We start from the raw sequence: 17757 nt of genomic DNA on the forward strand, positions 1-17757 counted from the left end.
GCTTTTCATATTACTGAGAAACCGCGAAGCATAAACTGGTATCAAGCGCTGACACTGGAGACTCCTTCCATAAATGTTAAAAAAAAATCTTCTTACAGAAAACTGTACCATATAAACGATTAATCATGTTTTTAATGTGTTTATGTGGAGCATCTGCTGTACACGTCCCTGCAAATGAGCTGTTACTATAGAAACGATAACATATTAGAACGTAATATAAACATGCGCAACTGTCAGAGCTGCTTTTACAGACAATTAATCAACACCTTCTGCCCAATCAGGATTAAACACTACGGCGGCGACAGTGATGATGTTGTACCTGTACGAGTCAGGCCCAGAACTCATCAGTAATGTGTGTAAAATGCCTTGTCAAGTGTGTTCACGTCTCAGAAAGTCCCACGTCAGCGTCTCGGCCTCTCAGGGTGATCGATCACAGCTAGCGTGCTTCTGATAATCTCCTGACCATTAGAGTGAGCACACACCGCTGAGCAGAAGGCATGCTAATGAGAAAGATCGACTTTATTGGATGCCATGTGAATGAAGATATGATTAAAAAATCTGAGCGCTAATTCCGCCCCTCTGAATTAATCATTATATACTCATAACATTACACTCCAGATGGCTTCTAATTTACTGTCAGTCAATCTCAGAGAAGGAGGTGTGGCCACTGTGTGTCAGCCCCAGTGAAGGAGGTGTGGTCTCTGTTGTGTGCCAGTCCTAGTGAAAGAGGCGTGGCCTCTGAGTTTATCAGTCAGAATAAAGGAGGTGGAGCCTGGGTATTTATCAGTCGTAATGAAGAAGATGTGACAATTATGTCAGTTCCAATGAAGGAGGTGTGGCCTCTGTTTTTATCAAAGTAAATGAGATACGGACTCGGAATTGATTAGTCTTAGTGAAGGAGGCATGGCCTCTGATTCTCTCAGTCCCAAGGGATGTGTGGCTTCTGAATTTGTCAGTCCCACGAAGGAGGTGTGGCCTCTGTGTGTGTGTCAGTCTCAGTGAACGAGGTGTGGCATGTGTGTGTGTCAGTATCAATGGCTTGACCATTTTTTAGTACCTGTCAGTCCCAGTGAAAGAGGTGTGGCCTCTCTTTATTCAGTGTTAGTGATGGAGGCGTGGCTTCTATAACTGCCAGTCCCAGTAAAAGAAATGTGGTCTCTGTGTCTGTCAGGCCCAGGGAAGGTGGAATGGCCTCTGAACCTGCTAGTCTCAGTGAAAAAGGTGTAGCCTCTGAACCTGTCAGTCCCTGTGAAGGAGGTGTGGCCAAAGTGTGTGTCAGTCCTAGTGAAGGAGGTGTGGCCAATGTGTGTGTCAGTCCCAGTGAAGGAAGCATGGCCAATGTGTATGTCAGTCCCAGTGAAGGAGGTGTGGCCAGTATGTGTGTGTTAGTCCCTGTGAAGGAGGTGTGGCCAAAGTGTGTGTCAGTCCCAGTGAAGGAGGTGTGGCCAATGTGTGTGTCAGTCCCAGTGAAGGAGGTGTGGCCAATGTCTGTGTCAGTCCTAGTGAAGGAGGCACGTTATACTGTATTGTGCCAAAGCTAATTAAAAACTCAGTGGCTTTATTTATTTAGCTAGGTATTTGTATAGCACACTCAAAGCGCTTTACATTCTGGGGTGGGGGGTCTCCTCAACCACCACCAGTGTGTAGCATCCACCTGGATGATGTGATGGTAGCCATAGTGTGCCAGAATGCCCACCACACACCAGCTACTAATGGAGAGTAGAGAGTGATGTAGCCAATTCAGAGATGGAGATTATTAAGGAGCCATGATAGAGAAGGGCCAATGGGGGAATTTCACCAGGACACCAGCATTATACCCCTACTCTTTTACGTAAGTTTCCTGAAATTTTTAATGACCGCAGAGAGTCAGGACCTCAGTTTAACATCTCATCCGACAGATGGTGCTGTTTTTACAGTATAATGTCCCCGTCACTATACTGGGCCATTTTAGACCCCACACAGACCACAGGGTGAGTGTCCCCTGCTGGCCTCACTAATACCACTTCCAGCAGCAACCTTAGCTTTCCCCAGGAGGTCTCCCATCCAGGTACTGGCCTAGCTAAACCCTGCTCGTCTCCAGATGAGAGCTGCAGGGAAATACGCCACTGGCCTACTGTATCTTTAATACTTTGGATTGTTGTTCATGGTTAAACATTTTTCATGTTTTCATGATGGTGAGCTGAAAAGATCAAGTGTTCAGCTGTTGCAGATGTAACTGCTGCTACATTCAGCCTGTTCTCATCTGCTCACTGTTTATTACATCTATTACCCTTTCACACACAGTGCGTTCAGTGGGCCCCTTCGGTGCGCATGTGTGTGTTAGTGTTGTCTCTCCTGCTTTTAACGACCCGACTCCGTTCCCTTGGCTCTGTATCTTCACCAGCCGTAATGTGTAGGGAAACGCTCTTAGCTCTGAGACTAAATAGTATTGACGGGCTTCAGGATTTTTCTATTTCACGCTCCATCCAAGTGCCTCGCAATTAGAGCATAGTGCCTGTTAACACTTCCTTATAGATTCAGAGAGACGCTGAGGGGGAAGAAGACAGAGATGATCATATAGTGCATTCAAATGGAACTCATAAAATTGGTGCTTTTGACATGGAAAGGCAAAAGCACAACATGACACACACACCACTCACCAAATAGTGAAAGCTGAGAGAGCACTGTTACTAGGCAACCAGGGAACACAGACGCTAAGCACAGGCTAGCTATCACATATTTAAGTTTGTTTTATGGACAACTAACGACAGAGACAGTGAAAATAACACAAAATGATCAGGAACATCAATATTTCTCTCAGATGTTTAATTACTAATTACTAAGAAAATGCTTTGTGTGCATAAAATCTAACTGTAATTAATTAGTATCAACTCAAACAGGAACAGTATGTATATAAACATAAATGTCAATTCTTTGTCACAATATTTAGGTTTAGAGATTAAATCCAGATGTAGATATAGGTTGAATTTATTGCCATGATTTAATTTTTTTTTTTTTTTTTTTACCTCAGGACTTAACCATTCATGTAGAATCTTCTAGAAAATCAGTAGAATTACTCTCAGAATGACTGAAAATGTGTTATTAATTGTTTTAAAATAGATGTGTGTGTGTGTGTGTGTGTGTGTGTGTATGTGTGTGATAGGATTCAGCCAGCAGGACTGGTGGAGAGAATTCAGGCCATCGCCCAAAACGTGTCAAACATCGCAGTGCGAGTGGAGCAAATTCTTCAGAGCAGCATGGCAGCATCAAGAGGTGATTTTCTGCCTGCACACACACACACACACACACACACACACACACACACACACATAGGACAACTAATCATAATTGTAAAACACAGGTTAGTTTTTCTATCTTCATGGGGACCTTCCATTAATGTACCTAATGATTACTGTAATTAATTAATACTGTAAATATTTATACTCTTTTATTTTGTGGAAATAAACATGGTGAAAATGGCCATTTTTGTAAGCCCCGGGTAATTATGAGCACACACGAACACAAAATCTGGGTGATAGATGGCCAGCTTCTCATTTTTCTAGGGCTTGTTCTGTCATGGTGTGCCATGGGTCTTGCCATGGTGATCATGATTAAATTATTGTAGCTACACACACACACACACACACACACACACACACAAATATCCCTGCCTGAAGAAATGTAACATCACTAATAAATCGACATGTAAATGCTTGCTTTATATGGTCTCATTTCCACAATCCCAGATAATGAGAAGTTTTTTTTGTTGTTGAGAAAAATGGCGTAAAACAGACCTGCTTTATAATTATTATTGCTTTGTCCTCTTATCTTGGCAACTTCTCTTAATTGTTTTCTTGAGATGAAATAAACAGCAAATGCTCCTTCTGTTTTTTTGCATTAAAAAAAAAAAATCAGCGTCCACAAATGTAATGATATATTTTTGAAAATACATGTACATACATAAAATACATTAACCATTTTGAATTGCTAGATAATGTAGACGTTCAAGATGGTGTAGTTTTCCAAGTGGTTTACTGGGCGACTTTAGCTTTCATAACTCTCCTTCATAAAGTTCACTTTCCCTCATTAAGTTAGCTATCACTTACTATATTAGCTTTCATTAGTTATGTTAGCTTTCAATGACTAGATTAGATAACACTAGATCAGTTATATTTCACTGGCTAGATTAGCTTTTATTTGCTAGGTTAGCTTTCACTCACTGGGTTTAGCTAGCTTATCTTTCATTCAGTAGTTTAGCTTTCACTCACTATATCATTTAGACTCAAAGAAACTATATAGAAATGTTGTTTTTGTAAAACCTACACTCTTAGCAAAGTGCTTGTTTTTCTAAAAGAACTTTTAAACATACTGTTTAATAGTTTTTACTCATTGTTTCATTTTCTAGGTTAGCTTTCGCTTGATTAGTTTTCATCTGCTAGATTAACTTGCACTCATTAGATTAGCGTTCTCTCAAAATAAGTTAGCTTTAACTCAGTTTGATAAAAAGCTACACGTTTAACAAAATGCTTGTTTTTTTTCTAATGGAACTTTTAAATTATGGTTCTATGTAAGTTTCCTTTTAGACACAGTTTCCAGGTTGAAACCCTTTACAAAGCTAAGAACCCTTAACTATCCCAAGAACCCTAGAATCTAACTGTAGGAGAAAAAAAAAAACAAAACAATATCAGCATAGCTTTCAAGATTAGCATCACCCACTGTACGTCAAAAAGGAAGAGATCTTTGCATGTAGATGCCGAAAAGTCACAAAATGGTCACATTTGCATGTTGTGTTGACCATTTATTGGGGGAAAACAGGTGTTGAGTTTGTCTAGATTGTGATTAAAAAAAAAAAAATCTCAGGATGGCATGTTGTATTAAAAAACGTTCTCAATATAATGGACATATTGGTCAGGATATTTCACATTGACGGATTATTGGTTTTCTGCTTTAAGGAAATGCAGAGCGGTTAGATGTGACATACTGTATAATGTCAGAATTGTTGGTTGGGAAATTCTCAGAAGTCGGACATAAACGAGAGACGGTCAGCAGTAAAGCTGAATTAGACGGAGTGTATTTAGTATTCACTCAGACAGGACAGATTTAAAGCCCACTTTTAATTCACATTTGCATTTTATTGCTCCCTCAGATGCTATTGATTTAGGCAATGTCCACCGTCCAGACCTAATCAGACTATAAAAATCCCCCAGCTCTGTCAGTGAATGTAAATAACACTCAGATGTCTGTAGGCTTGAGTATGAGTTGTGTGTGTATGTATGTATATATATATATATATATATATATATATATATATATATATATATATATAGGCCATGAGATTTTCTGAAGGCAAGATAACATAGGAGTAACTATTCACAAATATTCAGGAGCTACATTTTTAGCAAAATGTCTTTCTAACATTTTTAATTTCTAGATACAAAGTTTGCAACTATACCTTCAAGGATTTTTACATTTTACATAACGGACCTTGAGGAAAAAGCGTACCTTTAAAACTTGTTTATGATACATCGCTGAGCCTTAAGGAACATTGTAGTATTCTAAGTGGAACTTTTATACTAATGCTCGTGTCATCGGTGTCATATTGTGATATGACACAGCAAACCAGTTACTACATTTCCCATCCTGCACTGCAGCCTACAAACATGGCCACCATGGACCGCAATTCCCAGAACAGTCACCTTCATTCTAATCACACACACTTGCATCCAATTCACAGCACAATTACAACCACAGTTTAAAAGGACTTTCAATGCATTCACTCTTTGCTAAGTATTACGTGAGTTTCCGTTTACCAAGCCGTTGTTCATCGTGTTTTGTGTCCTAGTTTTGATCTTGTTCTCGCCCTCGTTCTCGATTCTTGTTTTGCCTTGTTTATGCCCGTTTGCCGATCGCCTGACCTATTTCCTGTTTTTGACCACACTATTGTCTCATGTTTTGGATTTGTCTGCCTGCCTCTCTTTAATAAAACTCTTATCTGCACTTTCTTCCATCCTAACCTCCATTACATTCAATTACGTGACCATTGGGAACAAAAATGTGCTTCCGTATTAACTTTTATTCTGACAATGTACCAGGAACTAACTTCCTGGAAAGTCTATTCTTGCCATTTTATCCTGTACAGAATGAAATCAGGCATATAAGAATTGAAGACATAGCTGCAAGAGTTTGAGACGTGCTGAAGTATAGAAATCAATAGCTATCAAAATGCTCAGGGGTAAAGAGGAAGTGCAAGTTCATTTAGTAAGCAATAAGTATTGAATTAAACGCCACGTCTTGTGATGTATCAGGAAAATAATCCATAGCGATTTGCCAACAATGACTTTTTTCATGTTATTTTTTTTTTTAAAGACCGACATGTCATACATTTTATTCCAGTATGGTTACATTTAATGTTGTGGAACGACCACAAAACTAATCAATTCCTGTTCTCACATACGTTATTGCAGCTATGAACAGTTCTTCCCTCACCAGCCTCTCTTTATTCTCTCATGAAGTTAATAAGACATAAAAATGTATCTTGCCAAGTTACAGTGAAATTGCAAGGCTTAAACTTCGTTCATAAAACTTTACCTCTGTTACAAAGCTCTGACTCTGGAGCCTCCTTCCATAAAGGTTGAATAATTGTCTTCTTATAGAAAAATTCACCACGTCAGTGATTTTTTTGAAAATTAGTTATGTAGATCGTGATCTGTTACCATAGAAACACATGAATGTAATGCATTAATATAAATCTTCACTATTGTCAGAGCTGCTGTTCTAGAGAATTAATCAAGGGTTGAAAAACGTTGTAGTATAAATCTCTTGATAAACGAAACTCTTATTCATTTCAGATGCTCGTGTCTGAACAAATGTAGAGAGCGTTAATATCACTGATTTGCTGTGAGATTCCCAATTTGCTTTACTTTAGCGAAAAGAATGCTGTGTGCTCAATAATGTCGTGTAAAAGTGTGTAATTACTTCTTTTTGTGATCGACTGCGGCAGCTGTGACATTTAGAAAATTGGCAATGTTACAAAAGTTGATATTCTTTGTTAGATGTGAGGATATCTGTGCTCATACTGTAGCCATACATACAACCATTGTTGCTTAAAGTCCCTGGAAGTGTTCCAAGACAACTACCGAGTGGACAGACTTTACTAGAAGGAATTTGATGCATAGTAATTGCACTAAATGCTTCATTCATGAAGATGTCACAATGACATGGACACAAGAAGCATTTAATAAGTAAGGAGTTTGCAGCACTTATGAGTCTTTAGAATATTAAACAGGACACACACACACACACACACACACACATACGCACAGACACAGACACATACACAGAGCTTCATACACCATACGCTGTAGTGTAGGAGGTCCCTTTAGAGCGTTTACAGCTCTACTGGGTGAACAGCCGGCTCTGCACTCCTCCGCTCCGGATCATAGACGCTGGAGATTGATGAAGCTGATGAAGCTGAAGATCTTTACTGCTCCTGCTGCTGCCTCCATTTGGCTAATGAGACACTGATAGATCCCAGACTAATCCAATCCACTTAAATCCCAACTCCCAAGTCCATTACAACAAAGACTGACCAATCAGACGAGTTTACATCATGCTTCACTGCTTTATGTAAAAAAAAAAAAAAGTATGTGATTATATACTATAGCACTTTGTTGTATTGACAAAGTATATTAACCGAGTTAGTATCCAGTTAAAATTGTGTAAAACTTTAAGAAGACAAATTGCCAGAAAAGCTGTGGTTTATTTAACAATGATGTAATGTTTCTCTTTGCAGTTGTGAGAGATGGAACGGCGAGTCAGTGTGAAGTTCCTCGAGACCTGCACTACCCTGACTGCGCTAGTAAAGTGGATGTGAGTACACACACGCACACGCACACACAATGCCTTGGAGGAAGAATGGCATTTTTTTTTTCTTCAACAGCTTTATATTTAGCATCAGTCTGTTTACTGAAAGTAAAGCCTTAATTGTAGCAAAAAACACTAAAAATTGTATTTATAACAGAGATATATGTGCAATAAAGGTGTAAAAACAACAGTACGGCACTGAGATGTAAAATTATGAAACAGTGACAAAAATGCGAAGATGTTTTGTAACTCTAGACTTACTTCCCTCCATCTTAATGGCTGTTTCTTAACATTAAACCACAGTGCGGCTGAATTCTTGATTCTGATTGGTCAGAAGGTGTTGATTCATTTTCTCTATCAGTAGCTGTGTTGTTTTTTTTCTGTAGTAAAAAACTCATTGACAGACATAATGAAATAAGTAAGGAAATGTTTATTTAACAGTTGTGGAAGGAGTCTCCAGTGTCAAACGCTTTGTAACATGTAAAGCTGTAACGTCTTTAGGACAGAGTAGTTTATGACATGACAAGCTGCATTTATTAACTTCAAGACTTGTTTCACACAACATTAAATGTAACTGTAAATGGATAAGATGCACAATGAGTCGTTCTTTAATAAATGAAAAACTGTAATCTTTAGCCAATTGCTATTGTATAAGAGGAATAAAACACTTCAGGGCATGCTGTTATAGGAAAACACTTCTGGGTTGTAACAGGAACTCTATTCAGGAAGATTATTTTCCTCTAACAGCACGACACACAGTGTTTTATTCCTTACTTATCATATAGCTGATCGTTATAGTGATCATTATATTTCTGAGTCGTAATCATTGTTTAAATGTTTTTTTTTTTTGTTCTTTTGCGTCTGCTTCTCATGGTGTAGTGGATGAGGGCTCGGTGGACATCAGATCCGTGCTACGCCTTTTACGGAGTCGACGGCTCGGATTGCTCCTTCCTCATTTACCTGAGTGAGGTGGAGTGGTTCTGCCCCCCTCTGGCCTGGAGGAACTACAACACAACACCTGCAGTGCTGAAAAGCTCGGCTAAAAGACAAGTGAGACACACACACACACACACACACACACACACACACACACCTCCTACCCACCCCCATCGCTGTGCTTTGTGTATTCTGCATAAATGACTTCTCACTCTAATTCCTCATGCTGCCTGAATCTCTACTGATATTTACACGAATGAGTTCCTGCCTGTGTGCGGGCATGCACAAGAAGCCTCAACTCTGCATTTACATACCTTCCAGCATTATATATGCAGAGATGCTGATAATGATTATTTAGAAAAGTGTATGTGTGTGTGTGTGTGTGAATGAGGTAGTCAGTCATTGTGTTTCTGGAGAGCCCAGCTAACATCATAGCTTCCTGAGTGAACACACACACACACACACACACACACACACACACACACACAGTGCTTTTTTTTTCATTGTGATGGTTTCAGCAGTGGAATGCCTGTGGGTGTCTCAGGGATCTCTCTCTTTCTCTTTCTCTCCATTTTCTTAAGCTTATAAACTAATAAGAACACGGGACACGTTACACCTGAGCACATTGACAGTTTATTAAAGAAGACTTTAATTAGCTTGCACCGTGACTGAGAACAGTTTTACGTCCTTATCTCTTTACTGCTTAATGATTGTCTGGGATGTGATTAAATTATTGTTAAAAGTTAAAATATGTGACCCTTCTCACTCTCATTAACTTTTTACACTTTATCTCTCTCTCTCTCTCTCTCTTTCTGTGTGTATGTGTGTGTCTTCACCAGGCGGCTTTCCGTACGGATCTCGGCACTCTGTTGGATCAGGTCGGAACAGGGAAAGAGTCTCTGAGTTTTATGAAGAGACGGATCCGCAGGTTGGCAGTGCAATGGGCTACAGCCGCACAGAGACTCGACCTGAAGTTGCGCCGACGATGGAGGGAGCAGAAGAAGGTGAGAAGGAAGGAGTTTAAGTCAACATCTTACAAAATTTCTAGGAATTATAACGAAGTTATTTTTTATATTATATATTAATCATATTATATATTATAAAGAAGTTAGTTGGACTGTTCGGTTCTAAATCAGAAAAGATTATAAACTGGACTGTGATTGGTCGGAAGGCATTGATTCTCTATAACGGCAGATCTGACTTTAGCGCAGCAGCAAATCACAGGTTAATGCACTTTTTCCTGATACGTTATGGTTTCTATAGTAACAGCTCATTCACAAGGACTTGCGGTGAAGTTTTCTGTAAGGAGATGTTTATTTAACAGTTATGGAAGGAGTCTCCAGTGTCAGCGCTTTCTCACAGTCAGAGGCAAAGCATGTTACAAATGTTACGTTGACACTTTTTGAGGTTTGAGGTATCAGTAACGTGATACATGATGGATATTTTTTGTCTTAATTAATTTGAAGAGAGAGAAAAAAGAGAGGCTAATGAGGGAAGAACTTTTTATAGCTGCTATAACATCTCATTAATTCATTAAAAATTGCAGTGGTTGGTAAATTACTGTGGTGTAAGAGGAATAAACCAACAATTTGCTATTGTAAGAAAATAATCAACTTGGGCGAAATGGAATGTTTTAGTCTTTATCATTTTGGTGGTGTATCTTTTAATCCAAACAGTAACATATGTGACTCCCAGTGTTCTCTTCTACGTGTTAAGCATATCATCTCTACGATTTCAGCAAATGTTCATTTAAAAACAATTATTATACTTTCATAGATGTTCTGACTTGACTGTATATTCCTCCTTCTCAATTTACACTTGTGTCCACTGTTTCCACCCAGGGGGTCATTATTTTTGCACCCTACCAGTATTTTAGCCTGAACGTACGATTCTGCAGTTGCACCATGAGGATCTGTTGACTTCTTCAAGACACCATTTACCACTCTTCTTCCACTTTTATTGCTCCCGGAGGATTATGGCACGGCCCTTGCGAGTGTTTTTAAACGATCGCTCACTTCCAGGTTTACCTGCCACCGCGTCTTGTCCTAAATGAGCGAACAATCTCTAAAAATAGCTCTCTTTCTCTCCACTGATTTATCTCTCTGTCTATTCTCCACCGACAGCGTGAAGTGGATTTTTTATCTTCGAACTTTGTGTGCTATCTCGACGCCAGCTGTTGCGACCGCTTTCTTTTTTGCCTGTCCAGAGTTCTTTATCATCCACAATTAAGCCAAGGCAGCGAGTCAGAAGCTATTTGCTGTCTGCTACGGATAACGGATCGCTCACTCTGCAATGGGAACACAGGGTGTAATTGCAAAATGAGATTCCTGTGCCAGATAGTCACGAGCGTGTATGTTTCGGTCTACAGCAGGCTGCCATTTTGTACCCTTTTGCCTTTTGTGAATCCATTGCCTTAGAAGCCTAGCATCATTCTTAGCAATGGCGCCGTGATGGCAAGGAGACTCATAGATCCCATCCTGGGTGATTAACCATGTCTGGTGTTTACAGTAGTCATTCAAGAATTGATGCACTCAATTTCCCAGCATCCCTCATGATCAGGAAGTCTTTTGTTTATTTGTTTGTTTGTTTGTTTGTTTAATCACAGGTGATTAGCATTAGCTGCACTATGTAAGTGTATTTGTTGCTGTGAGGGCTGTTTCAGCTTGCACAGGGAGGTAAAGAGGAGTAAACAGAGCAATCCATCCTCATTACAAGTGTATGTGTTTGTGTGCGTCCCAGCAGCCCCTGGATGTCACTGATTCCAGCTGGTTGGAGACTAACTCGACGCACATTGTTAGCCGTCGTGGCAGGCTGCACAAACAGAGCATTTCTACCAACCTGAGACTCTGAAACCACAGCTGATGCTTTCACATGGTGCCAGACTGTTTTCAGAGTACCTTCCATCGCGTTATAGAACATACACGAGTGGTTTTAGTGGAAGACAGGACTGTAAGAAAATGTAGCGTGACTTCAGAATAATCTAATAATGTCACAGAAACTGTTCGGAGCGAAACCAATGAAACGTTACGAAAGATTAAGAATAGCGTGACGAGCAGGAACGATACGGCGAAAAATATCATATAATTATACTTGAAGACATCTTTGTGATATATAGTATAAGATGTATCATGATATATAAATTTACTGATGTTTTCCTCACAAAGCACAGCAAGGACCACTATAATCTTGAGTTTGGCTAACATTTATATATTCTTTTATGAGGAAAAGTTGGGAAATATAAACAAAAATGGCCAGTTTGTTATTTTCTTACAAAGGTGGTAATGATAGTGCCTAATAAAGTGTACCAAGTAAGGAATAAACCACATAACAATAGCACATCCTGAACTGCTTTTCCTCTTCGACCACAACAATCTGCCAACAATTACATTTATTTATTAAAGATTGACATGATGTCATTTTTATCCATTTATTAACATTAAGTTCCCTCCCCAGCCTCTGAAGTTAATAAAACAAAACGCAGCTTGTCCTGTTACAGAGAAACCACAAAACATCACATTTAGCCACAATCTGTTCTAGACTATATGAAGTCAAATGGTCATTACTAAGCCGGTGACTGTGAAATGAAGTAACACATGGAGTCTTAATTAAAAAACTCATTTCTAAAACCTTTTCAGAATGAGATTTTGATTGAGGTTGGTGATAGCAGCAGTGATGTGATCCCAGGGTTTCACGCCACCGCAGTGCTCGATTCAAGGTCGTTTCTTGACCTGGTAAACTCAGTGAAAGAGTCGAAACAAGTTTACGGTTTGAGGAGAACAGGCACTCTATGGACTCTAGCAGTGTTTTGGGCCATCTGTGTGCACCAGCTGGGGGTTGAAGAGGTCATTTCAGCATCAACAAGCCGCATTCTTTTTCTGAATGACGTACCAGCTGCTCTGAATGCCCACCTCTAGCATTGTTTAACCCAGACAGCTAGCATGCTGTCCTCTGGCCCTGACCTAGTTAGCATTCTACTTGGGTTTCTCAGCTATTACAGTGTTTCATAAAGAAATATTAAAGGTCAAGCGTGGCAGGAGTAGTGATGTGTATCAGCCCATGTCAGGGTTCTTGCAGAGATCTTGATAACTTATCTACCACACTCAGCGTCCTTATATCACCACTCAGCTGATCTCTGATCTCTCACTGTTTCCACTCACTCAGGCTTTCCTTTATCGATCTCCGCATGCTGCTTTTTTTGCTCTCAGATCAGCCCTCGGCCTATCGTTGGGTTTGTTTACGTTGGCTGGGCATGTGCCATGGCATATCTCAAACACTACTGGCTGTTGTGTATATCAATCACACCCTTCAATACACCATCACTCTGACTTCCTGCATTACTGGTACCACCCGGAAGTTGATTGTTTTCCAATAACAGCACGTCCAAGAATTGTTTTATTCCTCTTACACCACAGAAATTTGCCAATTACCATTTTTATTTATTAAAGAGTGGCACATGATGCGTATCTTATTACCAAAAATACGCAAAATATAATGTCCAGCATCCTGAAAATGTCAGAAAATTTCAAGCTTTAACTTTTGACTTTTACAAAGTGCTGACACTGGAGACTCCTTCCATAAATGTAAGATAAACCTCTCCTTAACCATATCAATGATTACACACATTTCTTTACTCTGTTTATGTTGTAACTAGTCCAAATGACCAAGCTGTTCCTATTGAAACAATACCGTATTAAAAAGAGTGCTTTAATACAGTTTATACCACAGCGCTGTTGAATTCTCAATTCTGAATGGCTGACAGGCGTTCTGAGGTGTCCAGTTATTTTTCAGTAAATGCACAGTTAAAGTAGTTCCAGTCAGGTCTTGGCGGCATTACAGTTCCATATCGCTTCGCCAAGAAATAACGGAAGGTCTAACGGCAAACAAAATGAGGCGTGAACCATTGATATGCAATTATTGGAGAGAAAGAAAGAGAGAGCAAGAAAAAAGAAAGAGAGAGCACGAGAAAACACGTGTGATTGCAGTAATGAGACAGAAAAACCAGTTAAGTATCAATATTTGTTGACTTATTCATTGTATTTTCTGCAGTAATAAAAATTTTTAAAACCCTGTGAACAAGTAGGCTTATCGATACTTAGCATGAAACAAAAAAATAACAACAGCTGTGAACTCTCTCTCTCTCTCTCTCTCACTCTTTCTCTCTCTCTCTCTCTCTCTCTCTCTCTCTCCCCAATAACTGCATATCATTGGCTCAAGCCTCAAGTAGTTCTAAAATGACGTTTTTGAATTAGCAACGGAGGCTTGAGACGGGATGTGTAATAAATTAGTTCCACACACGAGAGTTTTACGGACAAAAACCTGACAAATGTTTATAAATAAAACACCTAAACAATGTCTTGAGGTGCGGTAACTGTGGTTTATGTGGAATAATTGACTCCGGTCCGTTGAATTATTAGAAAATAATGCAGACCTGAGGCGTAACGGCATTATCACTTCGGGGTGTGCATTGTTTTCTAATTACTCAGTGGCCCGTCGTCAATTATTCCTCACATAAACCTGCTGTTAGAGAAAATGAATCAGCACCTTGTGAGATTTCAGAATTCAGCAGTGCTGTGTGGTATAAAGAAAATATAATGAAAAGTCAAAACCTGAACCTTCATTCTTAACCACTGCCGCTAAAAAAGTACATTTAATTTATGAGTTTGTCTTCCAGGATGCAGTGAAACTCTTCGCAGTCCCTGGTGCATCTAAAAGAAAATGTGTTTTGATGTTACGTGTAGAGAAGGTCAGAAACTTGTGTGTGGGAGAAACAAAAGTAGAACCGGGTCTTTTTTTCTCAGCCCACACGCCTGTAGCACTAAGATCCCCCGGGTTGTGCGGTGGCGAAGCCGTCTGAACGAGAAGGCAGAAAAGGAAAAGCCATGTCTGACAGCACCAGAGTACTGCTGTGCAACATGCCACGTTGCTTTTTATAGCCTTCAGGAGCTATCAGCTGCAGTCAAGCTGCAATTTAGCCAGGAATATTCACACACCTGACGCTTCCAGTCCAGGATGAGTTAAATAATGAGTTTTTTTCTTGTTATGATTTTGAGCTGTTAATACCAAAATCACCCAAAAATGAACTGTGTAATACACACTTTATTATGTAAACCACTCTCATCTTCTAAAGAAGATTATTTTTTGTCCAATTGTAGCTACATTTACATGCAGCATAATAATCTTTTAATAATCTGACTGAGGATAATCCTTTTATTAGATAAAAACAGTAAATGTTACTACCCCAATATAACCCTATAACAGCACACCATAGTGTTATTTTTCTTACATCACAACAATTTGACAATAATTATAACTTTTTATTCAGTTAAGTGTTATATGACCTGCTTTTTATCCATTATTTATGGTAGACATGGCATCGATCCAATACACAGGACAGGTATCAGACCAATACCAGAATAAATGGTGGAGAATTTTTTTTTATAGATTTATAGATTTTAATAATGGTGGAGAATTTTTTTTTTATAGATTTATAGATTTTTATCTTTATTAAATAGCAGCATGTTTTTTTTATTCATTTATGTGGCTTGTCAGGGACCTTATAAGTCCTTGTGAATGAGCCGTTCCTATAGAAACGATAAGTGCATTAATATGAACCCGTGATGTGCAGCTGCGCTAATGTCAGAGCTTCTGACCAATCACAATGCAGAATTCAGCAGTTTGTTTAAAAACACCAAGAATGCGATTGCTAATATTCTGCGCTACATGTTACACATGCCACATGATTTATGCCCTCCTTGTTGCTATGGTAATGTTAAAAGTAAACGTTGCTCCTCACAGGTGAGGAAATTTGGTTTGGTTCAAATATAATATTCTCATCAACTGAGCTTTTTAACCGTGTCAGGTTTAGGATAAATATGAAAACTTTTGTACATTTGTAACAAATTCATTTGAAATGACAAAAAAAAAAAATAGTAAAAAAAGTTAGTGTGTCATACTTTAGCACTTTAGCACAATGCTAACTTGGTGGCTATAAGCTTCCATTGCTCGTTAGTGACACTAGCATCCTAGTTCCCTAGCCAAGCAAAATAAACAAACATCACACACCAAATGGCTGAACAGTTGGCATAAAGGGGAACTAATTGTGCGATCAGGTGCTGCTACTAATTGGCTAGAATGAACCTGCATCCAGTGTCTATTTGTGCAGAAATTTGTGCACCCCTGAAATAAGGGGTAACTTCTGTTCTGACTGAAATGGAGTTGAATGAATTTTGGGTTGTGTTGTTTACTGGCCTGCAACTCGGACAGATGGTTTAAAATTGTTGGCCATCTGTCACAGGCTGGATGTAGTAATTACAATAAATTTTATTTTTTATTGTGTAGAAAGTTGGATGGTTAAAGTGTATTTTTTAATTAACAAGATGTCATAAAAACAGCAGTGAGCGAATCAGGAATGAGGCCTGAGCTTCTACTGCTTTTTTTAGTGAATGTTTATGACAGGGGGCAAACAGGCTAATAAAATATTTCTAGAAAACTTATGGAGGTTTTTCTTTCATTCTCTCTCTCTAACTGTTTTTTTTTATCCCAGGAGTGATTCAGCAATAAGTGATTCAGTGATTCCCGTACTTAGTCATTCAATGACTCCGTAACTCAATGACTCAGTGAATCAGAGACTCAATGACTCAATAACTCAGTGAATCAGAGACTCGTTGACTCATTGAATCAGTGATTCAGAGACTCAGCGACTCAGCGATTGTTCCATACCAGTGAGGCATTTTCAGATAGTTGTTTAATTTCCATCCATCCATCCATCTTCTATACTGCTTAATCCTTTTCAGGGTCACGGGGAAACCTGGAGCCTATCCCAGGGACCATCGGGCACAAGGCGGGGTACACCCTGGACAGGGTGCCAATCCATCGCAGGGCACAATCACTGACACATTCACACACCTATTCATACACTACGGACACTTTGGACTCGCCAATCAGCCTACCATGCATGTCTTTGGACTGGGGAGGAAACCGGAGCACCCGGAGGAAAGTTGTTTAATCTACAAAACATTAAAAAATGCAAAAAAAGAGTTCTAACTAAATGTGTTTTGGAAGCCAAGAACCCTTAAATAACTCTCTAGGGGAACCTTATAAACACAGTGTTTCCCTATCTGAAAGCATTCCAAATAGAGCCTTTTTTGGAAGCCTTGAACTCTTAACTATACACAGAACACTTATAGAACCGCCTGGGGGAACCTTATAGGTTCTGTGTGTAACGCTACAACATAGTGTTTCTCTATCAGAAAGATATCAGAAAGTGTCCTAAATAGAACCGTGTTTTGGGATCTAAGAATCCTTAATTAGATACTGAAGCCTTAAGGAACCCACTGGTGTAACCTTATAGGTTGTTGATCGATCAAAAATCCAAAAGATTGTTTTCCCTATTAGAAAGGGTTCCAAGGAGAACCCCTTTTGGAAACTACAAACCTTTAGTTATGCAGTGAACCTTTAAATACCTTTAACCTTTAACTGAGGGACCCATATAAGTTCTGTATAGAACCAGATTGTTTCCCTTTCAGAAAGTGTCTCAAGTAGAAGGATTTTTTGAAGCTCTTAACTATCCAATGAACTCTTAAAACCCCTCTGTAGGAACGTTAAAGGTTCTATGTAGAGCTCAACAACAGTGTTTCACTGTTAGAAAGGGTCTCAGGTAGAACCTTTTTTTGGAAGCTAAGAACCCTTAACTGTACAATGAACCCATCAAGAACCATCTGTACATTCTGTGTATATATCTCGTACGTACACCAGAGCCCAATTAGAACCATTTTTGGAAAACATTTTCCTGGTCCTGGAGTTCCCCTGCCCTGCACATTTAATTTCCTCTCCGTTCTAACCCAGATGTGCTAATTAGTTGATTAGATGAATCAGCTGATCTAGAAAAAGGAATATTTTGTGGGTTCTCCAGTGCCGTGATTGAGAAACTCGGGTGTAGTGTGTTCACTTCGAGAAATATGAACATCTTGGAAAAAGACC

The 17757-nt window shown here is 39.2% G+C and overlaps 1 protein-coding gene across 1 annotated transcript in view; it reads left to right on the forward strand.

Annotated features, from left to right (window-relative positions):
- LOC128615767 (alpha-1,6-mannosylglycoprotein 6-beta-N-acetylglucosaminyltransferase B-like) overlaps positions 1-17757 on the forward strand; it is a 108806-nt gene that overhangs the window by 50696 nt on the left and 40353 nt on the right. Inside the window, exons 4-7 of the mRNA XM_053638089.1 lie at positions 3143-3252; positions 7772-7848; positions 8722-8892; positions 9618-9782. Of these exons, the coding sequence (XP_053494064.1) occupies positions 3143-3252; positions 7772-7848; positions 8722-8892; positions 9618-9782 (523 nt within the window). The remainder of the gene's footprint in view (positions 1-3142; positions 3253-7771; positions 7849-8721; positions 8893-9617; positions 9783-17757) is intronic.

This window comes from Ictalurus furcatus, chromosome 12 (assembly GCF_023375685.1).
Source record: "Ictalurus furcatus strain D&B chromosome 12, Billie_1.0, whole genome shotgun sequence".
Lineage (NCBI taxonomy): Eukaryota > Metazoa > Chordata > Actinopteri > Siluriformes > Ictaluridae > Ictalurus > Ictalurus furcatus.